Source organism: Myodes glareolus, chromosome 14 (assembly GCF_982192425.1).
Source record: "Myodes glareolus chromosome 14, mMyoGla1.1, whole genome shotgun sequence".
Lineage (NCBI taxonomy): Eukaryota > Metazoa > Chordata > Mammalia > Rodentia > Cricetidae > Myodes > Myodes glareolus.
In genome coordinates, this window is record NC_142039.1 from 75,215,659 (window position 1) to 75,241,601 (window position 25,943).

General features: G+C 46.2%; 2 protein-coding genes across 7 annotated transcripts in view; one reads left to right on the forward strand and one right to left on the reverse strand.

The window, feature by feature from the left end:
* The window catches only part of Naa35 (N-alpha-acetyltransferase 35, NatC auxiliary subunit), a 44,860-nt gene extending 34,807 nt beyond the window's left edge, over positions 1-10,053 (forward strand). For all 5 annotated transcript variants that reach the window (XM_048447654.3, XM_048447655.3, XM_048447656.3 and 2 more), the window contains 7 exons: positions 756-934; positions 3,571-3,707; positions 4,396-4,463; positions 5,496-5,636; positions 6,362-6,484; positions 8,995-9,075; positions 9,691-10,053. In XM_048447654.3, coding sequence (XP_048303611.2) covers positions 756-934; positions 3,571-3,707; positions 4,396-4,463; positions 5,496-5,636; positions 6,362-6,484; positions 8,995-9,075; positions 9,691-9,750 — 789 coding nt within the window. In that variant the 3' untranslated portion in view covers positions 9,751-10,053. The remainder of the gene's footprint in view (positions 1-755; positions 935-3,570; positions 3,708-4,395; positions 4,464-5,495; positions 5,637-6,361; positions 6,485-8,994; positions 9,076-9,690) is intronic.
* Golm1 (golgi membrane protein 1) overlaps positions 9,194-25,943 on the reverse strand; it is a 43,931-nt gene continuing 27,181 nt past the window's right edge. Inside the window, exons 6-10 of one of the 2 annotated variants that reach the window (XM_085699640.2) lie at positions 21,786-21,915; positions 18,470-18,614; positions 16,873-17,103; positions 15,460-15,567; positions 9,194-9,837 (exon numbers count right to left, since the gene is read on the reverse strand). In XM_085699640.2, the coding sequence (XP_085555766.2) occupies positions 9,770-9,837; positions 15,460-15,567; positions 16,873-17,103; positions 18,470-18,614; positions 21,786-21,915 (682 nt within the window). In that variant the 3' untranslated portion in view covers positions 9,194-9,769. Of the gene's footprint in view, positions 9,838-10,271; positions 12,762-15,459; positions 15,568-16,872; positions 17,104-18,469; positions 18,615-21,785; positions 21,916-25,943 lie in introns of those variants that run through there. The other variant, XM_085699641.2, reaches the window with a different exon arrangement.

Genomic DNA, 25,943 nt, shown 5'->3' on the forward strand with positions numbered 1-25,943 from the left:
AAAATTTGAGTGTTATACTTCAGAGGGAAAATGTCCATGAGGAAATGGAAAATACAGTTTATAGACAGCTTGTTTGGTTTTAATTTTGGCTTGGTTTTGGGGGGATTGTTTTTTTGTTTGGTTGGTTTGGTTTTTCAAGACAGGTTTCTCTGTGTTACCCTGGCTGTCCTAGAACTCGCTCTGTAGATCAGGTTGGCCTGGAACTCAAAGATCCACCTGCCTCTGCCTTCCTAGTGCTGGGATTAAAGGAGTGCACCACCACCGCCTGGCCAGTTATAGACATCTTAAATCATGTCTTTAGTCGTGAGAATAAATTGTGGCATTTGTAGAGAACTGTGGTTTCATGGCTGGTTTACCCCACAATGGAACAGTTTAAAGCGACTTGTGGGCAACAGTGTTCCCATTACTAATACCACAAGACCTGAAATCACAAGTTGAGGCTTGTTTTCAGGCAGGGCCTGGTTGTTTTGTCAGGCTTATTTTTTAGCCATTGGGTTCATAAGATCCTCCTGTCTAGTCTCTGGCATAGGTTGATGGTACTATAGGTTTACAAGTTTACCACTTTGTCTGGATAGAATAACTTGCATGAAACTGGATGATTATTTTGGGAGTAATTTGGATAAATGTTTATTATTGTATTGTAGGATAAAAACTGTAAGCCTAACCAGAAGCATTTGAAAGCAAAGCTCTAATGGGTTGTGAGATTTGCATTTATATGTTTATATTTTCAAGTTCTCTATCTAAATAACTGACAGGCAGAGAAGGTCGATGCAGCACTTCACACTATGCTGTTGAAGCAGGAGCCCCAGAGACAGCACCTGGCGTGTTTGGGAACCTGGGTCCTCTACCATAACCTTCGAATTATGATCCAGTATCTGCTCAGTGGCTTTGAGCTGGAGCTGTACAGCATGCATGAGTACTACTATATCTACTGGTGAGGATTGTTGCAGCTAGCAGGAATGGGAGAGCCGAGGTCTAAGCATGCATCTGCAGAGTGCGGTTTGGGGTGCTCTGTGTGTTATGGCTTCCGGGAGTTGGTGCTGTACTTCCCCTTGTTGAGGCGGTGTCTCCGTGCTATGTGCATACAAGTTCTAGGTTATGCTGCTGTCTGCCATCTCACGCTGAGAAGGGCGGGCTTACAGATGGGTGGGACTACACTTGACTTTTTTAACATAGGCTGGGGATTGAAGTCAGGCTGGCAGTCTTTCTGGCCGTCTCGGACCCGCTGGGTCATCTCACTGCCCCTGCAGCATTTTCTTCCTTCAGTGAATTTTTATTGTAGTTGTGGCACAGTTGGTAAACTATTTTGAAAATAGGTCAAAGAACACATCTTTACTGTTTACAAATGTTCTTCCCCCTTTTCATATTTCTGTAGAAGGTACTAGTAAAGGTAAAAGGGCTAATTCAACATCTTCTGTTTGCAACTGTGGAGAAACGTAAGCACAGTTTGCTGTACCTTCTGCAGCAGCAGTCCATGCCATGCTGTGGACGTACTCAGTAGAAGGAGCTTTCTTGTGGGATGCCATAGCTGCACACCCATTGAGCATAATCCGTGAGGAATCGTCTGTAGAGTAGCTCTTCCCCTTCACTAGAAGGAAGATAAAGATTCCTAGGAAGGGGCTGTCTGAGGATCTTAGCCATGGAAAAGCTGTAGAAAACAGTGAAGTCAGCATAGTGAGAATTCTGAGTATCTTTATCTGTCAAAGGACTGAGGCATTTTAAACAGTTTTCTGTTCCTCAAATGCTTACGTTTGTTACACAGTGTATTTGATTTTTAATCTCATGGTTAAATTTGTTTAACTTAATCCCTACCCTGAGAAGGGAAAGATCTCCCTTCCCCACATTTGGCTGTGTTAAGAACTGCTGAGGTTCTGAGAGGCCATTCTGAGCTGTGCGAGCTGAATGTGAGAACTGACTATCCACCCCACATGGCCCTGACTGTAATTCTAATTGTGTATCCAGAAACTCCAATGGGCTGCTTGCTAAGTTCTACATGGATCGTTGGCTTTGGAATTGCAGATCAAACTCCTAACATTTTGCAGAATCATCATGCTTTGCTTATAAATGTAGTTCCTATGTCTTATAGGCCTTTATAAAATGAACAGCAGAAACAAGTGAGAATCTGTCATGGCTGTCTACTCCCTTGTCTAGGAGTCAGCCCTGAGTTTAGTAGATCTACAGAGGGAGGGAGCCAGGCATTTCCATTTCTAGCTACTTCCCAGGCAGTACTGCTGCTGGCTCTTCCAAAGTATAACTGTAGCTGCTGGTAAAGCTCTTAATAAAGATGAGAAGTACCTAGTGTTTGAAAGTCATGTCATCCCTTCCCTTCACCATCTGTCCTCAGATAATTACAGTTAAGCATCACCTGTTACTTACTGTGCAGCTTTACAGTAGACATTGCAGACCCTAAGTGTACTCTGTGCTCTGAGGAGTCATTTGTACTTTGTAAAGTGTACGTTAATATCTACTCTTTGATGAGATGTGTGTATCCCTCACCTGTGGGGACCATAGTGCTAAAGCTTGAGAATGTAAGACCTATGTAATTCCAGTCTGGACTTTCATTAGTTTCTGTTGGCTGAAAGTATTCTGTTTTGGACAACAAGGTGGCTCAGCAGGTAAAATAAATTTCCATACAGCCTGATGACCTAAGTTCAACTCAAGAACCCACATGAAATGAGGAAGGGGAGAACTGGCTGCACAGAGCTGTCCCCTAGTCTCCATGCGTGCTGTCACCGCACACACATGCACATCATCATAATGATGACATTAAAATGTTCTGCTTTGTATGTGCTTTAATATTGTAGCCTGCCTTGCATCTTTCAGTGCAGTTTTGGGAATAGGCATCCTAAAATATATATCATAAAAGACCATAAACATTTTATCGATCTTTGGTTTTTATTCATTATGAGTCCTTAATGTTTCATGTTGCTGGTTAAACTGGAAACAGTATGCAATCTCCTAGATTTGAACTGCTTTTCTGACTTAGATGCCTTGTTAGGTTAAACTTGAAAAAGGTTTTAGTAAAATAGCCAGCTTTACATTTGTTTATTGAATAAAAAGGTAAACAAACATAGATGTTTTTAAATTCTAGAGTGAGATTTAATTAGTGCCAATAATTTTGACACTTTCTGAATTTTTTTCATTTGCTTTGCACAGAAAATATTTAATTAATAGACTAGGGTGACTTGTGTCCTGATAATGAAAAAAATAAGGGTATTCTAACTTGCATGTATACAGATAATTATCCAGAAATCTTTTGAAAATTTGTAAAATGTGGAAAGGGAGAGATCACTTTCAATGCTCCCTTGTTAGATCTATGCTTATCAAACTCTCTCCCCCGTCCCCCCCCCAAAAAAAACTTGTGTTTTACAAACTTTAAAGCATTACAGAAGTTGTCTACATGGGGCTGAAGGCGTATTAGAATATGTGCTTGTGTTAGTCTCTAAGGCTGTGGCTTCAGTTCCTCTCATCAGTGTGAAATAATAAACCTTTTCATTATTATTAATAATGTATTGGTAAGGCTGTGTCATTTAGATATCTGCCATTAACTGATACTTTGTAACCCTTAAGGTACCTCTCTGAATTCCTGTATGCATGGCTGATGTCAACCCTGAGCCGTGCTGATGGCTCTCAGATGGCAGAGGAGAGGATAATGGAAGAGCAGCAGAAAGGCCGTAGCAGCAAAAAAACAAAGAAGAAAAAGAAAGGTGCAGTAGATGGTCTCATTCCTTATTCAGCGAGGGTCTCACTGTTAGCCAGGCTGACCTGAGTAAACAGCCTACTTGCTAGTCTGCCCCGTCACACCTGGCTTTGTGAACTATTTTTAAACTTGAAATAGAATGACCACCTTACCTTTGACTGACAAGTGGCTAAAGATGTCTTTGTGAGCCGAAGTAGCTGCACGTGTCTGCCGTCCTCTTTCCCCACCGTGCACAGACTAGAGGGGAGGCTGAGTCCCAGTGTCAGTGATGGCAGTGTTCAGGTCCTTTCCAGTTCCGTACACCGGAGGTCTTGGAGCAGGAGGCAGCACACAGGTTGTGCCAGCAGAATAGACGAGAGAGCAGGCAGGGGTCCACCCTGAGTTGTGCTGCTTTGTTGGTGTGGACAGGTGATCACAGAGTTAAGAACCCCAGGAATCGGATGTTTCAATGGGACTACCATTATGTCTTGCCAAAATTCTATAGTGCTAGCTAGTAAGAGAACACAGTTGTTTAACTTCAGCTCAGCTCATTATTTATAGATTTAATTTAGAGATTTATTTATATATAAAATTTAGAGAAGCAAAATGCAGTTTACATTCAGTAAATAAGTGAGGTATTTCTTACTTAGTTTTTCTTCTACAGTAATTTAGGAGAGGGGAAAAGAGTACAGAAGATTTTTTGTTTCTGATTACAGTTCGCCCATTGAGCCGAGAGATCACAATGAGCCAGGCCTATCAGAACATGTGTGCTGGGATGTTCAAAGTAAGTGGTGAAATCAAGACCTTGATGTTTCGCTCTCGTTCCTTTTTCTTTCTCGAGACAGGGTTTCTCTGTGTAGCCCTGACTGTCCTGGAACTCACTCTGTAGAACAGGCTGGCCTTGAACTCACAGAAATCTGCCCGCCTTTCTCCTAAGTGCTGGGATTAAAGACAGTGCTCCCACCGCCCGGCTTTCCCACCCCTGTTGTGTTTCCACCTGTGAGGCTCCCTCGCTCCGTTCTAGTTGTGGACTCACACAGTTGGCCCTGGCTCGTGGCCAGGTAGCGTTCCTGCAGTATGGCTGCTGTACGCAATAGCAGATAGTTTTACAAGGCTGTGGACATTAATTCTTAGATTGTACTGGCAATTCAGAAAGATCTGGGGTAACTCACCTGAGGTTCACAAAGCTAAGAGGGGACCTGGAAAAGACACTGGTCTGTGTGATTATAAGGGACTTGTTCTTCAACATTTTACTTCAGGTCTCAAGGCAACTACAGAAGCATGAGATGCGGAAGAGTGGTGTCGGGGAGGCGGGGTGGGAATGGGAGGGGAAGTGTGTGTGTTCCCACAGGGACTGGAAAAATTACTATTTTTAAATTAATGTATCATTTTCCCCTCTTCTCCCTCCAACTCCTCCCATGTATTATCACCTTTCTCTTGAAGTCATAGCCTCTTCAATTTATACACACACAAGATGTGTGTGTGTGTATTACGATATATATATATATATATATATATCCTAATATATATTCTTAAATAATTACAATCTCCCCAGTCCATATAACATTCCTTGTATGTATATGATTTCAGGGCTGACTGCTTGGTATTCGATAAACAATCAGAGGCTGGAAATTTTTTATATAAAGCATGGCATATAAATTTAAAATGGATGAGAAATCTGTTTTACTCTTCCTTTCTCTGATTTCTGAGATGACATTTTAACTATTTAAGTTGTGGCTTCTTTTTCCTGTCTAATGTAGATATTCACCTTTCACATGGACTTCTTTTTTATGTTTTCTCATTCCCTTCTCCTTAGACGATGGTAGCGTTTGACATGGATGGCAAAGTGCGCAAGCCCAAGTTTGAGCTTGATAGTGAACAGGTTCGGTATGAGCACAGGTTTGCTCCGTTCAACAGCGTGATGACCCCACCCCCAGTGCACTACCTGCAGTTCAAGGTGAGCCTGCTGGGGGGCACAGCAAGCCCTTCCGCTGGATGCCATGCTAGAGAGGTTGTGTTTACAACCAACCCATCTTGCTGGGCCAGTGGGACAAGTGCTAAAATAGCAGTCTTAATGGTGTCGGAAGTGTTTGGACTTGTTGATCACATGAGCAGTTTATGTTTACATCATTAGGATAATTGAGATCAGGTGTGTGCAGGTGAAGATCTGCATATCACTGGTGTGGGAGAATTGTCTGTATTCTGTCAATCATATTTTAATAAAACGCTGATTGGCCAGGCAGGCAGTATAGGCGGGAAAGCCAGACAGGAAGTAGGGGTGGAGCAAAGAGACTGGGAGTATTCTGGGACGCAGGAAGCTCCCTCCGCATTCCTGCGCAGACCACCGAAGAGGCAGCATGTAACTTGCCCAGCTGAGAAAGGTACGGAGCCATGTGGCTAATGTAGATAAGGATAATGGGGTAATATAAGTTATAAGAGCTAATAAGTAGCCTGACCTAATGGGCCAGTCAGCTTATTGATTTTCTTTGGGACTTGCTGGTTGTGGGGTACTGCGCGGGACAGATACCCCAAGCTAGCTGGCCCATCATGTTACATATCACGTGGGTTCAGTCTGAGATGTGCTAAGCAATTGCTTCAGAATCTGGATGGCTGGGTAGTCAATTAGTAATAACTTTAAAAGGTTTATATTAAGTATATTATGATAGTCTCTCTTCTGTTTAGGAAATGTCTGACCTCAATAAATACAACCCTCCTCCTCAGTCTCCAGAGCTGTATGTGGCAGCTAGTAAGCACTTTCAGCAAGCGAAGATGATCCTTGAAAACATCCCCAACCCAGACCGGGAGGTAAGAGTGGGTTCACTGTACTTCCAGGGGACACGCCTGCTACTAGGTGAACGTTAACTATAGTGAGTCAGCTGACAGCAAGAATTTCAGGTAAGTTTGCCAACTTAACCATTGTAAGTCTCTTCACTCCACCCGATAGGGTCTCACGCTGTAGTCCAGGCTGATCTCTGAATTCCCGGTAATCCTCTTGCCTCTGTCTTTCTAGTGTTAGGATTATTAAGTCATGATCTACCATGCCCAGCTTCTATTATAAGTCTTAAATATGAAAAATCATGTAGCCAGTTACCATAGAATATTTTACCATACTTGACCATATGAAGTAAAGGCTGTTGCATTAAAAGACAGATATACCAGAATAAACTTTGAAAGCAAACATGGTTTAGACATTTGATGATCTAATAGTTTGTACTGTCCCCAGCGTAACTGAGATCCATTTACTCTGTTAGCGCAGGAGTTACATGGTGACATGTGTTAGTCACCAGGGGAGCCCTTGATGCAACTCAGTGCAGGTGATTCAGCATTGTCTATCAGAAACAACCAGTGCTGGGCTCAGGGATGGAGTGTGCTTCCCTGTCACACGAGGCCCGGGGTCTACCCCTAGCACTGCAAATAAATTCACAGGGGGGAAATCACCTTTCAGATACATGTGACATACAGAAAGAGTGATGAGTATAGGTGAGTAATCACATAGCAGGTTTTAATTAATTGCAAATAATATAACTGCAATCCAGTCACTCACGGGGTCAAGGAGATTAAGCTAACAAGGATCTAATAGTGTGAGTGGCACACTACCATTTCATTGAAAGTTGGCAGAGGAAACTGTATTATGAAAGCAAGTCACTTCTGTTCTGCGTTAGCCTCTGAGAAACATTGAATGCCTTGGAGAAGAAAGCAGGAAGGGAGATGTAAAAATTGTATTTTAGTTAGGTATGATGCCAGAGGCAGAAGGATCTCTCTTGAGTTCAAGGCCAGCTATAGCTACATACTGAGACCCTATCTCAAAAACAAACAAAAAAGTATATACTCCAGCTAATAAAAATGGTAATTACAAAAATTTGAGGAAGGTTTGGTAATGGAAGACATTTCACTTAGTGGGAATTTCATTGTTTTACTCAAAGATTTGTCAAGTATCTCTATATTCCCAGCAGAGAACAGCTGTGATGGTGAGGGAGGGGTCATGGTGTGCACTGTACAGAGAGCTGAAGAAACACTGCCATCATGGGCAGAGAGGCAGCCCTGCTTCCCTACTGCTTGGTGTTAAACCCAGGGTCTTGAGCACTCGGTACAAACACTTCTACCACTGAGATGCTTTAAGCATTTTAAATAACTCAATTTAGTAAATTTTAGAAGGGGAAGCAAGTCACATGTCAGGGATGGACCCTTCTAGACAGGGGACCCAGATGCAGAACACTGCGCCTGAAGTGTTTGAACAGCAGTCCGGGATCCTGGGGTGGAGTTGGGAGAAGTGAGCAAAGGACAGCCAGGTCTGCCTGTGGTAGAGGAGCACTCCGATGCTCTGCTGACAGTGGTGACAGTCACAGCACAGGAGCAGTGATCCAGGTGAGGGGGGTGTGGTCAGCCTTCCCCCAGGTTTGCAGTCTTCTGGGCTGACTCACGGATATGGGAAAATCAGGGAGGACTTGAAAGGGCCTGGGCAACTGAGTTCATTGGTTTGCACGGTGGCAATATTGTTGTGGTGTGGACCAGTGTAGTTTTGGATATGTCAAATTATTATTATCGATTTATTTTTATTTTTTGAGACAAGGTCTCATCCTGTAGTTCAGGCCTGGAACTACCTGGGCTTACCTCAGACCCTGGCAGGCCTCTTATTCAGCTTCAGGTGCTGAGATTACAGCTCTGAACTTCTGTGTGCACCTTTTCCAGGAGATGTGGAAATGAAGCTGCTTCCTCAAGGCGGGTGGATATCTGTTGTGGGATTGAAGAACCCATCCTGCCCTTTGGTACTTCCAGAGGTCAATAATGCAGAAGTGGGAACTTGTGGGTTACCTGGGAGGAATCTAGCATCACTGTTACGATTCATGTGTTTCAGTGAAACTGTGTAGACTAGTAGTTGTCAGAAATAAGTTAGTGTTCCAAGAACACTCACTCCTTGTCGGGATTGTTTCTGAGCTTTAAACACAGCCATGTGCTCCAAGTGCAGAGCTAGGCTGTGCTGGTCAGTGTCTGCATCCACAGTTGGATGTGCAGCAGGAGACTGTCCGTTAACTCGGTTCTCAGCAGTTTTCATGGGGGTGAGAATCTTCACCTTCATTTCTTTGATGAAAGTGGGGAACTCACGGATGAGAGGACTTTGGGGTCCATGGTGAAGCTGCGGTATTGCTGCATGTTCTGAACACAACTGTGGTCTCTGCAGGACGTGCAGTGACTGGAGGTTCATGACTGGTAGATGGGAGGTGTGTTCAGAGAAGTGCAGTGTGCGAGTGCATGCAGCACAGCACTGGCTCCTGCAGCCCTGCCCTGCCGTGCTACTGACGTTCCTCTTGTTTCAGGTCAGTAGGATCCTCAAGGTTGCCAAGCCCAACTTCGTGGTCATGAAGCTTTTAGCAGGAGGGCACAAAAAAGAGTCAAAGGTGAGCCAACGTCCCCTTGTGCTGTTAGAGCAGAGGTCACGTCACTGTGTCAGTCATCCTAGAAGAGGTGGGCTCAGCTGCTCAGAAGCTCACCATTTTTCTTTGACACATTTTGAGATTTAGAACTTATACTCTTTTTTACTCTGGCTCTCATATAAATCATTGGCTAACTTCGGGCAGTTAAAGTATGGGCCGGAGTGTCAAGAGCTTAGAAATAGAGGCTGGCAAAATGATCGGTGTGTTAAGGTGCCTGCCATCCAGGCTGACCTTAGTGTAATAACTGGAACCTATGCTGCAGAAGGAAAGATCCAAATCCCACCCCACCCCCTACCCCTTAGTTAAGCTGTGCTGTCAGCCTGATCTAGGTGCCTTGTCTCGAAGGAACATCCATCTTCCTTTAACTTTCTCCGAAGATTAAACAGATAGCCCGGATGTTTTTCTCATGTCCTTCATGAAAGAGAAGCAGCTTCCACATTTCTCTCCATTTGACTGTTGCCCTTAGGCCAGTCTCTTTTCTGCTGCCGCATTTCTGAAACACATGATGTGCAAAGTAGGCACTGTCCACTGCCTGAACACTCGCAGATGTATTCATTGGCTTTCTGGCTTTCTTCATAGGTTCCTCCTGAATTTGATTTCTCAGTTCACAAGTACTTTCCTGTTGTGAAACTGGTGTGAAAGAGACTGCAGAGATGGACTATATCCGTGCTGGGGACATCATTCTGCCACACACAGTGACGTAAAGTGGATTTCTTGGATGACAGCCTGTTATAAGGAAGATTTTCAGTTTAATACTCTTACCTGACGGGAATGAAAACTGCTGTTTTAAAGTGGTTTATAATACTCCACGGGTGTAACTGGGCTGGAATGCATTGGTGAACGTTACATGGTTTTATTACAGACTTAATTGTAAAACTTTTTTTAATGAATGAGTGAGTGAAATAGTGTTTGTAAAGTTAATAAATTTCTTCACAAAAAGTACACTGGTGCTTCGCTAAGAACTGCGGTCTGAACATCACCACCGAGCAGTGCAGGTCACCCAAGCTGGCCATGGCGCTGTAAGCCTTACATCCCAGCACTTAGGCAGAGGCAGCAGGATCAGGCTTCACTTACCCTCAGCTGTGTACTATGTTTGAGGCCAGCCTGGGCTATGTGAGATCCTGTCTTAAACACCAAACAGCCCCAAAAACTGATCAAAAGAAGTTTCAAAACATGAATTTATTAAGCATTTAGATTCTGTTGAAATTTGAAATGGATTTTGAGGGGGTACACAGATTCGCAAGGAGCTACAATCATAAAGTTTAAGAAACCACATCCCACTGCAGTGTCTGCTGCTGGCAGCAGCAGGCGAGGTGTGTACACTGCTGAGCTTTAGGTCTGTTTGAATGCGGTACACGCCTTTGTTCCAGCTGAGCCCTCAGACTGTATTGAGATGCGGGTTCTGTTCTCAGTCCACCAGCCAGAGGCCCCATCCTTGTTTTTCTGCCCATCCCTCTGCACTAGTGTATGTTATGTGACAGCTGTCTAAGCCTGTAGGGTTTCCCTTTTGTCCTCTGTAGGAGCAGTGGTTTTAGCACAGTGAGCTACCCTGAAGTTTAGCCTTTTTGTGTGGGCCAACGCCCAAGACCATCAGCAGTTCATTTGGCTTATGGTAAAAATGGTCCTGAGATTTCAGTGTCCTAGTTCTAATTTGACACTTTTTGGTGGTGCTGAGGATACAACCAGGGCCTCGTACATACTAGGCAGATGCTCTCAGGGAGCTGTGCCCCAACCCCATGACACCTTCCTTTTATCAAAACATTTCCTAGAAATACTTGGAAACATGCCTGAGTGAACTTGCTTGCAGTGCTAGCAGAGATGGAGGTAAGGATGTTGCTGACTTCCTCGTCAGTACTGAGATGGTCTGGCTCAAGTGTCAAGCAGAGACATTAGGCAGCTTGCAGTTTTAGAGCTCAGAGACCAAAGTGGTCTCCTCACCTGTTTTACTTGTTGAAAGAAAATCAGCATACTATGTCAGCAATGTCTACACTTTAAACCACAACCAAAGCTAAAGCAGGAAATGGGCACTAGAAAATACAAAGTCCCCTTGAACACGGAACCTTGGAGTAGAATGTAGTATGCTAACAGTGCGTCCGAGGACCTTGCAGGTAACAAGTGTCCATCTAAACACAGGGTTGTATGTCAGATCGGGTGGGGTGAGCACCAAATCTGGTTATTTGGGCAGTGAGACACAACCTACATCTGCCACGGGTGACTGTATATGTTTTAAAGAGCGGAATGGCTTGACGGGAAGACTGGACCACCTGGGCATCCATTTACACTGCAGGAATTTTTCAGCCAGCCCCAAAGGCACTAGAGGTTTTCCAGTGGCCTCTAGTGGTGGTGCTTCCCAGTTAACCAGCACTGTCCACTTGAGTCAGACCCTGTGGACTGTCTCACTCTTCAGATAGCACTGGAAAGCAGTTCTGTTCTCAGGATGGCTGCTGTCAAGTTACAGTTGGTTAGAACCCAGTGATCAGAACCAAGGACCAACTAAAGTCAGGCCTAACACCATTATCATCAGGGAACTACATGAACCTTGTGGGTTTTTCAAACAATACATAACTACAGAAAAGCTGCTGCTGTTTCTCCTGCCTCTGTAGGTGTCCCAGCTGTAACCTGGGTGTCCCCAGCAGCCAGCCCTTCTTCCTGGATCGTCACAGCAGCACAGCTGTGAGTCTCTGGGCCTCTGTCCTTGCGGTGCTCTACATCCTGTCTGCTCTGACTGCCCCTGCAGCTTCTGTCCAGAGCCCAGTCCAGCCAGTGCCTTAGCACCAGAGACTTCCCTTTGCCCACTCAAACAAAAAACAAGGTAGAGACCATCGGTGCTCACATCGACTAAGTTAATAGTGTTCTGCACATCAAAAGAATAACAAAGGTTACTTGAACAAGTAGTCTTTTTTTTAAAAAGAAAAAAAAAAATCTTACCCCACAATTGGTGTTTTAAGATAGGGTCTTACTTTCTTGCCCAGTCTGACTTGGAATTCACTATGTAGCTATGGCTGGCCCAAACCTATAGCAATCTTCCTGCCTTAGTCTTCTGAGTCCTAGGGTTAGCCTGGTGTAGTGGCTGTCTTTTAATTTACTTTTGCACAGAACAACATTGTATTGAGACTTTTACACCGACGAGTGGCGTTTATGCTAACAGTAAGCTCTAGGCCATCGGTGGTGGAAATCAAGTATGTGCAGGAGAGATGAGCCACTCTCGGGTCCAGTGAACACAAACTGGCAAGCAGCGCACAGGAGGGGGCGCGGCTGTTCAGCTGTTTGCCAGCAGTTGGCCTCCTGCGGCTGCTCTGTCCTGCGGACACCGCCCTACAGGACAACTTCATTTCTCTTTTTGGTGTTACCTGACTTGCTCAAGAAATACCTATTAAGAAAGCTTGACCAATTTTGACATCCTCTGTAGATGCTTTAAAGGTCCCCAAACTGTCTTTGCTACAATGTACTGATTAAACCCCGGAATCATCTGCCGATGCGCATTTATTTTGTACATTTCAGGTTCGTACTCGGTCGCTGGAGCCTTTGCTGGATCTCTGTTCAGGCCTCCTGAGGATTCTGGACCCCTGCTTGATTTAGGATGGGCCTCTGCTTTTCACTCCCATTGGGTGCATTCAGTGGGCCTCTCTTCTGATCTTCATCATTAAAAACTGAAAACAGAAAGCAGTATTCCAATATTTGGGGAAACAGCCTGGTCAGGTCTCACTTCCTGTCAGTTCCTAGGATTTTCATAAAGAGAATCCACTTTCCACAGCACCACTGCAGCTTAGAATTGTGTTCCCATCAAGAGCAAAAGAAACCATGTGTGCAGCATGCCGCAAACAATGCCGAAAGCCCTGAAAAGACTGCAGCTATTGAGCTAATAATAGTAATACAGCCCCCAGTGCTGTACGACCTCCATAGGGTGGCGATCATAGCGCTCACTCCTTCCCAGAGCCACCTGCCTGCAGCTTCCCTCTAGGCCACCCGGGGTAGTGACTTTAGTCACAAGACTTAAAGCCAACGTAATTCATGTTTAATCCTGGTAGTGTTGAGACTACAGAGTCCCCGGGACAAGCCAGGTCTTAAGCTGTCCGTTTTATCCTTTTGTTTTGCCCTCACTCCGCTGACAGCGTTGCACAGATCAGAGTGCCCCACAGGCCTCGCATAACCGACTAAGACCACAGCTTTTCACCGCAAAGCCAGACATCTAGCAGGATAGTCAGCTGCAGGGGTGCTGCGCTGGAGCCAGAGGGCAATTCAGTAGTCATGTACACGGAAGAAAGATGGGATGTCTTGTATTTGCTTGGCATTCTTCCTGCTAATAAGTTATTTATCCCTGTGCCTCAGAAATCATTACCTCTATAGTACGTGATATAATCAAACGGAGGCTTCTGTAGAACCTCTGCAAGTGAGTTGCTGGATAAATACAGAATTGTAAGAATATACTGCTGAATCAGATACCCACATTGAAGGACTCTGTCTCCCAGATTAGGCCAGTACACTTGAAACAGGAGTATCTGAGTAAGTTGGGCCTGGTGGCATACACCATTAATCCCAGCACTCGCTTGGGAGGCAGAGGCAGGCAGTCTCGGAGTTTGAGGCCAGCCTGGTCTACAGAGTGAATTCCATATGCCCAGGACAACACACAGAAACCGTTGTCTTGAAAAACAAAACAGTGATAAATAAGGTACAGACACAGAGCAGGCAGGATAGGAAGTGTGGGGCGTGTGTGTGTCTAGATGACAGAGAGGACATCAGTTGGACAGGCATTCGCTATATTAGTGTACTATATCAACACTTCTTGTGGATGGTTGGACTGTGGTTACTTAAGGTGAGAACATTTGGGGAATGTGGAGAGAGGATGCATGGGAACCCTTTTGCTACTGTTTAAGATTTAGAAAGGATTTTATTTGTAGTTACCTGTCTGTAGATAGATACATATAACTACAGGGCCCATGGAAGCCAGAGGATCCCCTGGAACTGGAGTTCAGATGGTTATGAGCCATCTGATACTTATGTGGATACTGGGAATTGAATTTGGGTCTTTAACTACTAAACCATCTCTCCAGTCCTGAAGTTTTTTAAAAAATCCATCAAACATCAAGAATTACTCATGTGATAAGAGAAGGAGTTCTGAGTCCAAAGGTGAGGTGGGGTAATAACCAGGCAATAATTAAGATGCAAGCAGGCCAAAGGATTTCTGATGGAGCCTAAAGAGCCCGGACTTCTCCCTCTGCTTCTAAAGGTGTGAACGAAGCCTGAAACCTAAATCTGATCTCCAGATCCCGCATGATGGAAGAAGAGAACTGACTCTCACAGGTTGTCCTTTGACCTCTAGACATGCACAGTGGCACCCATGTGCCTACACATGTGTAATTTAAAAGGCCAAAACAATTCCAAAAAACACCTCAGGTTCTGAGGTAGGGAATCAAGCACAAAACTGAAACCCAGAGCCCCTGTTCCTGGTTTAGAGGTCAGCAGGAATAAACTTGCAGAGCAAGTGGGAGCAAAACGGTACAGAGCGCCAGCCACAGGACGCCGCACCCTTGCAATCCACAGTCCTTTGTGTCAGCAGAAGGACTTGCGCCTTGTGCGGCGGCGCCAGCGTGTCCCCTGGAGGACTACTTACTCATGGAGTGGCCTGTACTCCCTTACATGCCCCGTGACTCAGGTTCACGAAAACTAGTGCTCAGGGCTGCAGCATCGTCGACTGCACGGAAGCGGGAAACCACAGAGAACTGGGACAAAGAGCAGATGGCACAGAATCTGCAAATGAACGTGTGAGCTGGGTGAACACTGCACATGCTGTTTGAGTCCAGAAAGGCAGAGACAAAGGACTTAGTAGGGCAGAGCAGAGTGCTGCTGATCAGCACTCGGAGTCAGAAGGGACAAGAGCCTTGTCAGAGACGCGTTTCGTCAGCTTCTCTAGAGGGCTAGCCACAGCGGAACACTGGTTAAGAGGCAGTCAGCAGAGAATCTAATGATTGGGCCCAAACCAGGTGTGGAGTGACTCTGGGGTGCCCTGGTCATTGTTGGGAAAGCCCTAAATCTCTAACGGCACGCCCTCTGATTTCTGGGGCATCTCTGCTCTCACCCTGCCCCACTACCTCACTTGCCAGGACTTCTAAAGAAAACAGCCTCTCCAGATGGGGTGGCACTCAGGAGGCAGAGGCCGGTGGAACTCTGTGAGTGTGAGGCCAGCCTGGTGTAAAGAGCGAGTTTCAGGACTGACAAGGTTGTTATACAGAGAAACCCTGTCTTGAGAAACCAAAAAGACAAAGAGTCTCCCTGAATGACCACCACTTATCAACAGTTAAAAGAAAAGGAAGAAAACAGAAGGTGAGCCCTCCCACACACTGTTCCTACCGTTTCTATCGCCGTCGTTCCCCGCAAGGACGGCCTGCTTGTCTCTCTCAGACTCGGCTTCGTTTTCGTCTGTGTCATAGTCGTCTTTCAGCTGCTGCTGGTTCCTCTCTGTAAAACCAGCACACAGGACGTCACCACGTCACCACATGTCATTGTTGACATCACTGCAATACCAGACCCGTACCTCAGAAAACTGCCCGACTTGTGAGCTTCTGCCCAGTACAAACACCACGGAGACTACTGGAAAACATGCCCCTTCAACACTGAGTCTAGAAAATTCAGCCCTGGTGATGGAAACGCTAGTGCACAAAGGCTGTGGGCTTCATTCCTAACAAAACAAATGAACGAAAAAAAAAATCCTAGGTAAGAAGCCATGATTCAGTCAGGAAACTGAGAAACTATACACGTTTTTTGAGAAAGGCAATCAACGGATTAAGGAAAAGCAACCTGTTTCAGGAAATAATAGGTTAATGATGGGAAATGACAGTGGCTTCTCAAAATGACTCCAAGAAAGGGTACGTGTGAATACCATGGGCTTCCACATACAGGATTGGACTGTCCACAACCATGCTCTCCCCTGGATAAAGCACAGAATGCAGACTAGAGACAACAGGAGTCTCCCTGGCAGTGTGTGTACATGGGGAGGCCCAGCAGACCTTCCTTAAAAGGAACGCCTAGAAAATCTCTACTCCGCTTTTATTCTCTGATATAGAAGCAGCAAGAGCAATTCTCGATCCATGTATCCGCCAAATGAGATCGTTACCGCTGCCCGCGGAAGCCGGTGCACCACACAGGCCTGGTCACGCGTGTCTGCCTTTAGCTGTTCCACTTCAAGTCCTGTAGCTCAGCTGAGTGCCACCAGAGTGGGGTCCCTCCCTCCCCTCGTGAGCACCACGGGACTAGGTTCTGACAGTGACACTCAGCAGCAGGCTGACAAAATGCACCCTTAAGCAGAACAACAGAGGAACATGTTCTGAAGGAAAGACTGACAGAATTAGACGCATCCCTCAGGTCTGGCATTTGTTCCACTCAGGGGCACAGGTGTCATCATGAGTGCACCTGGGGCCACAGAATGGGAAGTTTCCACACCTTTAAGGCAGCAGAATACTCCTGAGATACTTGGCTGAACGAAGACTCCACTCTCTAAGGAGGGGAGGAAGGTGGGATTCAGCTGTCACGGCTCCTCAGATGCGGGGATCCCACATCCCTCCCTTCAGGCACTCTCAGTACATAACCCATAGCAGGTAGAGACAGACAGGTGGCCTACCTGCCCGGTTTCCCTCTCGATAATGGACATCAAATAAACACAAGCCATGAAGGCCAGTTGGTGAAATTCAAGACGTGTCCAGTGCTGAGAAAATGGAGAGAGCGGAGTACCTGGCAGGACGTCTGGGAACCCTCAGGGCCACCCACCTTCCTCAGCAGCACGTGGCTTCTCCTGCTCATCTTGGACGACAAGCTGGTACCGCTCGGGGTACTGAGAATCCTCAGGCTTGGCCAACAGGGCAGCTGGCCCTTGTGCGAGCTGCGGAGGTCTCCCAGCTCCTACAGGTGTGTCATTCACGGGGGCCTGGTTTTGGACTGATGCCTTCGGTGGTCCCTGGCCATGCTCCTCACTGACAATCTGAATCTTGTTGCTTTCCTCTGCACAGAACATAGTTAGATATGATAGCAAGAGCATCCTTTGTTTTGGTTTTGTTGTTGTTTTGAGACAGGGTTTCTCCGCGTAGCCCTGGCTGTCTGAAAGCTTTGTACACCAGGGTGACCTTGAACTCAAAGATCCTCCTGACCCTGAGAAACTTGAGAGTGAGTGCTAGGACTAAAGATGTGCACCACCATGCCTAGCCTTTCTGGGCGTGGAGCTGACACCTATCATCCTGTCACTCCGGAGGCAGGGGCAGGAAGATCCGGCCATCGAAAGCCAGATTTGGCTACATCAGCAGTTCTCGGGCTTGTGGGTTGCAGCCCTTTTAGCAAACCTCTGTCTCCAAAACTATTTTCATTACGATCCATAACAGCCACAAAATTACAGTTATGAAAATACTTTATGGCTGGGTCATCACAACGTGAACTATATTAAAGGGTCACAGCATTAGGAATGTAGGCTACACAGTCAATGTGGGGCCAGCCAGCCTGGGATACTCTGCCTCAGACAAAACAGAAGGAAGAAATGGTAACGTTAACTACAAAAAATGCATGCAGCACACCCATCATCCCAGGACTTGGGGAGGCGAAGGCAGCAAAGTCAGTTCCAGGCATGGCTGCCCAGTGAGTTTGTGCCCAGCCTGGGCTGCACAAGAACTTATCTCAGAAAAACAAAGAAGGATCGCCGCTTCATTCCTAGGGTGTCATCAGAAAGCATGGCTGCAGGCGAGCTGCACACTTCGGAGTAGCTGGCTAGGAGCTGGGCCTCCGACATCCTCTCCTGACCACAGGCTTCTGTCCTTCCTCATCTTCTGATTAAACAGCTAGAAGTTCAGGGCATGAGGGCCCACACCTTTAATCCTAGCACTCAACAGAGGCAAGTGGATTTCTATGAGTTCGAGACCAGGTTGGTCTATATAGCGAATTTCAGATCAGCCAGATCTACATAAATGAGATCTATCTCTAAACAAAAACAAAACAAAACCCAATGAACAAACAAAATCAGAAAATAATATGGATTCAGGTACCCCGACACCCTGAGGGCTAGGCTCTCATGGTCATTTGTTTAGGACAAGTCTGGGGGCCCAGTGTCTGCCCCTAAGTCCCACAATTCTCCAGTACCCTGAATTAAAGTGCTGTCTGTACCTGTACATAGCTGCCAAGGAACTGAGCACTCAGCTTACAAGGACGAGGTGTTAGTAAGGCAGTGTGGAAGCCTGCATCCCCCATCCAGGGACTCAAGAGAAAGGACCACCAGCTGGCTATACTGCCCAGTCTCGGCTACCTCAAGGCCCACTCTGCCCTCAGCGTCCACACCACCCTCCCAAACCATACACTGATGCTTGGATTTGCAGGACATGCTTACCATTCTGCTCGTGTGGTTTCAAATCCCGCACCTGTGAACTGGGGACTGGTGTCTGGGACTGGTTCCTGGGCACAACCCTTTCCCCTTGTGGCAGCTGACCCTTTGCCAGGACAACATCCTGAAGCTTGACTTGAGGCTTGAGGGGCTGGAATTGAAATAAGCACAGGTCTCTGAAAGTAGGTCACGGGATCCTCACTGCGTCCACCAGCAGGTAAAAACCCCTAAACTAAAACACCACCGTCTACCGTGTCACACGGCATAGAACAGTAGACTGCGGTTAAGTCCAGGTCCTCCAGAAAACACACTCAACAATGAAAGAAATAAGGGGAAATGTAACCATTTCAATACACCAAGTTACCTGACCAAATATCTATAACGCGCAGCCCACTACTAGGACATGCTCACCCTGTCCAGGGCACGTGGGCCTAACATGACTGACTCACACAGAATACATTCTCCCATCTTATGACATGGAACTCAAGAAAGTCACAGATACGTGGAATTTAGCATTCCCAGATGACCAAGAAGCTGTCCGTTTCCTTTAGTTACTCTCAGACACTAAAGGAGCTGAGGGAAGGGGACCGTCCAACGTCAGTCCCTTTCTGCCACTTGTTGGGTATACTGAGAAGCAGGACATAATCCAAAGCACAGGCTCATTCCTATATCTAGCCCTAAAGAATGTATGTCTCTGCTCCATCATCTTACAACGGGTGGTAGACAACCTATTTACAGTAGACCCCTTTACCCAGCATATCCTGTCCCATGGCCAAGTACAAGACTAGAAGGCACCCTGTAAAACAAGACCAATTTGGAGACAGGAAACATTGGAAGCACACAGTGGTACCTGACATACCAGGTCATGGATTTAGAGCAAACGTGGCTAACATACAGAGAGCCCCAGCGAATAAAGTAAACAATGAGGTGGAGACAGAAACGTTAAGGGAAGAAAAGAAATAATGAAATAAAAATGCTGTCATGTGAATGAAGTTTTGGTGGCTCATATGTACACTAGCTACAGCCAAGGGACAGTTTCCCAAGTTTAGAGAAAAAATAGAAACCTACTGAAAATGAAAAACAGCGAGAACATAGTCTGAAAACATGAAACCAATCCCAAAGACAGTAAGACAACTACAGATAGGATCCCTCTAACTCAGGGTGGGAGGCAGACGTGCATGGTCACTGTAGATCCCTCTTACTCGGGGTGGGAGGCAGACATGCATGGTCACTGTAGATCCCTAACACTCAGGGTAGGACGGCAGAAATGCATGGTCACTGTAGATCCCTCTTACTCAGGGTGGGAAGCAGACATGCATGGTCACTGTAGATCCCTCTTACTCGGGGTGGGAGGCAGACATGCATGGTCACTGTAGATCCCTCTTACTCAGGGTGGGAGGCAGACATGCATGGTCACTGTAGATCCCTAACACTCAGGGTAGGACGGCAGACATGCATGGTCACTGTAGATCCCTCTTACTCAGGGTGGGAGGCAGACATGCATGGTCACTGTAGATCCCTAACACTCAGGGTAGGACGGCAGACATGCATGGTCACTGTAGATCCCTCTTACTCGGGGTGGGAGGCAGACATGCATGGTCACTGTAGATCCCTCTTACTCAGGGTGGGAGGCAGACACGCATGGTCACTGTAGATCCCTAACACTCAGGGTAGAAGTGCGGAGACAACTTCTGAATGTCACACATACATAATGATCAGACCTGGCTAAGACAAAGAAACATCTAGAAAATCAAGATTTAAGAATTCCTCCAAATTCATGTCAAACACCAAACTAAAGATGGAAGAAGTCCAGAGAACACCAAGCAGAATAAAAACTAAGAAGGTGTGTCATGTCAAACTACAGGGTGCTGTGGGATGATGCTCTTGTACCCTGTAGAGATTTGTCACTAGTATTGGTTTAATAAAATGCTTATTGGCCAGTAGCCAGGCAGGAAGTACAGGCGAGGCAACCAGACTAGGAGAATTCTGGGAAGAGGAAAACTCAATCTGCAGTCAGCCCCCAGACACAGAGGAAGCAGCATGAGAAAGCCTCACTGAGTAAGGTACCAAGCCACATGGCTAAGATAAGAATTATGGGTTAATTTAAGTTGTAAGAGCTAATTAATGGTAAGCCTGAGCTACTGGGCTAACCAGTTTATAGTTAATATAAGCCTCTGTGTTTTGTTGGGACTGAATGGCTGAGGGACCAGGTAGAACAGAAACTTCCATTTACAGCAGGGAAATTAAAAGTTCTGAGAAGCCAAAGGAAAAGCATCCACCTCACTCACAGGGGACACTAACCAAAACAGACTACATTCTAGGCTAAAACTCCATCATAGCAAATTTAAACTTGGAACCACATCATGTCTCCCCTTCTACTACAGAAGAATTAATAAGGAATTAGAAATAGAAAGGTATCTGAAAAATGCCTAAATGTGTGGAGATTAAGGCACAGCTTTTAAATACTGCACAGATTAAAGTAAAAGTCTCAAATTTAAAAATATTTTGGTCACATCTTTAATCTCAGCACTTTGGTAGGCAGAGGCAGGTGGATCTCTCTGAGTCAGAGGCCAGCCTGGACTACAGAGTGAGTTCCAGGACAGCCTGAGCTATATAGTGAGACCCTGTCTTGAAGAAAAAGATAGATAGATAGATAGATAGATAGATAGATAGATAGATAGATAGATAGATAGATAGATAGATAGATAGATAAAATATTTTGGTCTAAATGAGAACAATTTACTAGAATTCACAGGCTGCAATAAAAACAATGCTTTTTCAAAAAAAAATATTTGTAGCACTGAATGCATACATGAGAAAGGAATCTTCAGATCTGTATCCAGGAATCAAGATTGTACCTTAAGAAGCCATGAAACAAATTAGTAAATTAAATCAAAAGTAAGTAGAATAAAAGATACACGAATTAGCTCATAAATTAATTAAAATGAAAAAAATCAGTGAAAGCAAGTTCATCCTGTGAAAAGATAAATGCTCTGCTATCAGAACTCACGAGAGAATGCTACTCTGGGCCCTGCCACGGGGCCACACTGACCCTGGCCACAGCATTTCACATCTCCACCTCAGCAGCCTCAAACAGCCAAATAGCATCGGCTTCTCCCACATGGGGTGGAGACGGTAAAGGCTAGCTCTATCTCAAGGGCCAGCATCCACAGTTGGGTCTGGGTATCCTGGTACCAGGATTTGCTCCACTGTATCACAGAGAACCACACCCATGGGGAGAACAGAGACACAGGTCAGAATAAAATGCTGAGGAGAGGAGGTGCAGCTCCTGGGCACCCAGGTCAGAACAGACCCAAATTACCTGCTGACGCTGGCTGTTTTTGTCACCTGCATCTCTGGAAACGATGGCCTCGTTTCTCTTTCTGGTGACCTCTTCTATCCGTTCTTCACACTGTTCCTTCACCTCTTTCATCTGTTTGATACACTGGTTCCTGGGGAAGGCAAACGGAAGGATGTGTGGGTGTCCCAAGCACTCCCTGCTGGACCCCGCACCCACATGCACGCACACACATGCACACACATGTACCCACATGCACGCGCGTGCGTGCGCACACACACACACACACACACACACACACACAAACACTGCCAATACAGATTCCTAAAACCCCTGTGATTTCCTAGTGTTGGGAACATCTTGCAATGACTGTCTCAGAGAGAAGCAGAATTGCTACATCCTTCAGGGAGACCATCCCCCACTGCACCCCAGCTTCAGACAGAGACTGACTTCCCAAAAAGTCAGGATACCTTTCCCTCCAGAGTTGTAACACTTGCATGCCTAGCAGAGGTGAGAGGGACTGGAAGGTTCAACCATATGGATGATGATTTCATCGATCACGCCTACATAACAAACCCCGTTACCACCTCTAGACCTTGAGGTTTCATAGCTTCTGTGCTGGTAACGACACAGATGAACCGGAAGGCTGGGCCCTGAGTCCACGGGAGGCCTAAGTCCCCTATTCCCAGACCTTGCCCTATAACTCTGCCATCTGTGGCTGCTCACCTACCGCAGCCTTTGTAATGAAGCCCTAGTGAGTAAAGCTGTCCTCAGTTCTGGGAGCTGGCTGGCAGATTACCAAGGAGTATGGCAGGTATCCCTGAATTTGTAAACCGACCCGCAGAGGGCCGGGGGACACCCAGTTCTGGTGACTGGCCTGTGGAGCAGTCTGAGGAGCTTGACTCCTTTAGCCTTGGGGGGTGGGGATGGACTCTGGGCAGCATCAGGACCGACAGCTGGTCCAGCTGTCAGCGAGCTGCACCTGACATCCACTGGAGGGAGCCTGAGTCAGCTAAAGCTAAGAGAAAGACTCAAGTCTCCAGAAGACTGCAGTGCTCTCTGTGCAGCCTTCCCTGGGCTGGAAACATTTCGGGCCTCAGACCCTAACTTGGAACACACCCTTTGGCAGATCAAAAAGCATCAATGGATCAAAACATTCCACACACAGCAGGAAACTGGGCAACAACAGGAACCTCAGACGTGAGAAAGAAGCAGAGACTTCATTGAAAAACTTCCCACAGTCAGTCCCGCTGCAAGTGGCTGACTAGCAGAAGGGGCTAGCACACAGTGATTAAGGAATGTGTAGGCAGGCCTTCTTCTACTCCTGAACTTCACCTGCCCGGACTGTGCTGAAGTAAGCAGGAAGGGCCTCCCTCCATCTCTAGCCATGCAAATGCTATCCACACCCCCACATTCCAGCTCAGAACCAGCAGGGGAAATGGGCAGACCTCTCGGGGTGAAGCTCAGATCCTGAGACACAACATAGACTGGGTAGTGTTTCTTCTCTGAGGCCTCAGGCAGGCTATTTCATACATGTGTGCTGTGGAATAATCTTTGTGTACACTGTGAAGAAACCTGAATGGCCAATCGCTAAGCAGGATTTGCGGGGCAGAGAGGACGCTGGGAAGACAAAGGGCAGCGATGGAGACAGTCGCCAACCAGGCATGGAGGAGGCAGAACAGCAACATGGGCTCTGTACAGAGTAAAAGTAATAAAGTCACAAAGCAAATTAATAGAACTGGATTAATTCAAGTTATAAGGCCTAGCTAAAAACAAGCCTAATGTTGGGACTAATTGAGTCCTGGCCTTCAGCTGCTCTTCCCTGCTAGACCCTTCTAATTGAAGTTACCAGAAGCTGTGCCTAGAGGATCAGAGGATGGGCTTTTCACCTGTTGGCCATGGACTGCAGGGTATTTAAGCCTCCATGGTGCTATTAAAGAAGGGCTTTGTACCAGCGATTGGTGGTCTGTGTGTCGGTTTGTCTCTGCATGTGTTTCCTCAACCTCCAGCCCCTTGCCCGAAGCTTGCGAATTGGATTCTAGAGCATAGAGTGCAGCCGCGGGTGCGCAGTAATTGGAGGTCCCACCCAGATATCGGGAACTAGGGAACACTGAGAGGTCGCCCTTGGAAGGTGAGGGTGGATTGGGGTATGTGTTAATCCTGACGTCCTTCGCTCGGGTTTCGGTTCCAGGCCGTGCAGGCAAGGCAATTTCAGCCAAGATAAATTGTAAGCGAACAGGGTCATTCCAGGCCAACGGAGACATATTGAGGAGTTAAGATGGGAGCTGTTGGCAGTATCTTTCCTGCCTTGTTCAGAAAAGAGTCAGTAGCTAGGGAGGAGTTTGATTTCAAGATTGTAGAAGATAGTGAGGATGCATCAGAAGAAGAGGAGGAAATCATATGTAGGGAAATAAGAAATCTCTTTAGAAAACTGAAAAAGCATAAAGTAAAAAAAGATTTACACCAAACTCCTTCGGCCCCACCGGTTTATAATGATGAAGGTTGGTGGTCTCAGTTGAGTAGGGGCTCTGGCACTGAACAAAACAAGGGAGTTTGTTTCCGTCCTGCACACATGGTTGCACCGGTAATGGAGGTGCCAGACCCCAACAACCCAGGGCAAATAATTCGCCAACATTTTGCAATACAATTTAAAGAAATGAAACAATTAAAGGAAGCTGTAGCTGTATATGGGGCTCAAGCACCCTTCACGTTATCCATGGTAGAATCTTTCTCTGCTCTGAATTTAACACCAAGTGATTGGCAGCAACTATGTCATGCTGTCTTATCTGGGGGAGATTATCTCCTATGGCGAGGGGAATATCAAGAAAATTGTAAGCAAACGGCCCAGTTAAATGCACTAGCGGGTCAAGCTCAACGTAATTTAGATATGTTAACTGGGGCTGGGACTTATGATGATTTGCAGCAACAAATTCTGTATGATCTAGAAGTATTTGCCCAAATAGCTGCAGCTGCCACTAAAGCTTGGAAGGCCCTACCTAACAAAGCAGCTGGGGATCAATTATCAAAAGTTTCACAAGGACCATCTGAACCATTCCAAGATTATGTAGATAGACTGTTACAATTAGCAGGTAGATTGTTTGGAGATGAAACAACAGCCATGCCCATAATAAAGCAACTTGTATTTGAAAATGCCAATAGATATTGTAAGGGAGCATTACGCCCTCACAAAACAGAGTTTAAATGAATATATCAGGTTATGCAGAGATACAGATGGGAGATGAGAATTTCATTCAAGCCCAGGTTATAGTGGCAGCTATTCAACCTCGGAGAAACATAAGAGGACTGGGAGAGAGGGCAGAGGCCGTAATTGTTTGAACTGCAGAACTCCTGGTCTGTGGAATGCCCACAGCTGATAATGAAGGGAAGGAGGAAACCTGGCTTGTGCCCTAGATGCAGAAGGGGAGCACATTAGGCTAAAGATTGTTTCTCTAAAACAGATATAGATGGGAAAGCTCTGCCACGTACCATTAATTAACAGCAGGGAAACTGGCAGAGGGCCCTGCTCCAGGGTCCCAAAACCTCAGTGTATGGAGCAATGACCGCGGGACCACAGGGACGGTACCCCAGCAGAGGCCATGTCCAGTTCCTTCCGCAGAGAAATCCTTTCGCATTGCAGACCTTGTTGGAGCCACATCAGGGAATGCAGGATAGGACCTCTGTGCCCTCAGCCAGAGCAGTCTTAACTCCACAAATGGGAGTGCAAGCACTCCCTACAGGAGCATATGGGCCGTTACCACCAGGTACCATGGGACTTATATTAGGCAGAAGCAGTACCCTTTTAAAGGGGATCCAGATACATCCTGGGATAGTAGATGCAGACTATAAAGATACACGAGCCCGTGGCAAGCAAGGGTTTGGATCCCCTGGAACGGCTGCCTTCTGGGTTGCACAGTTAAGTGAACGGCCCCAATTTAGAATAACTATAGAGGGAAAGGGCTTTGATGGTGTATTAGATTCTGGGGCAGATGTATCAGCTTTGTCCTTAAAATATTGGCCAAAGGGGCTGGAGAGAGGGCTCAGTGGTTGAGAGCATTGCCTGCTCTTCCAAAGGTCCGGAGTTCAGTTCCCAGCAACCACATGGTGGCTCACAACCATCTGTAATGAGGTTTAGTGCCCTCTTCTGGCCTGCAGACATACACACAGACAGACTATTGTATACAT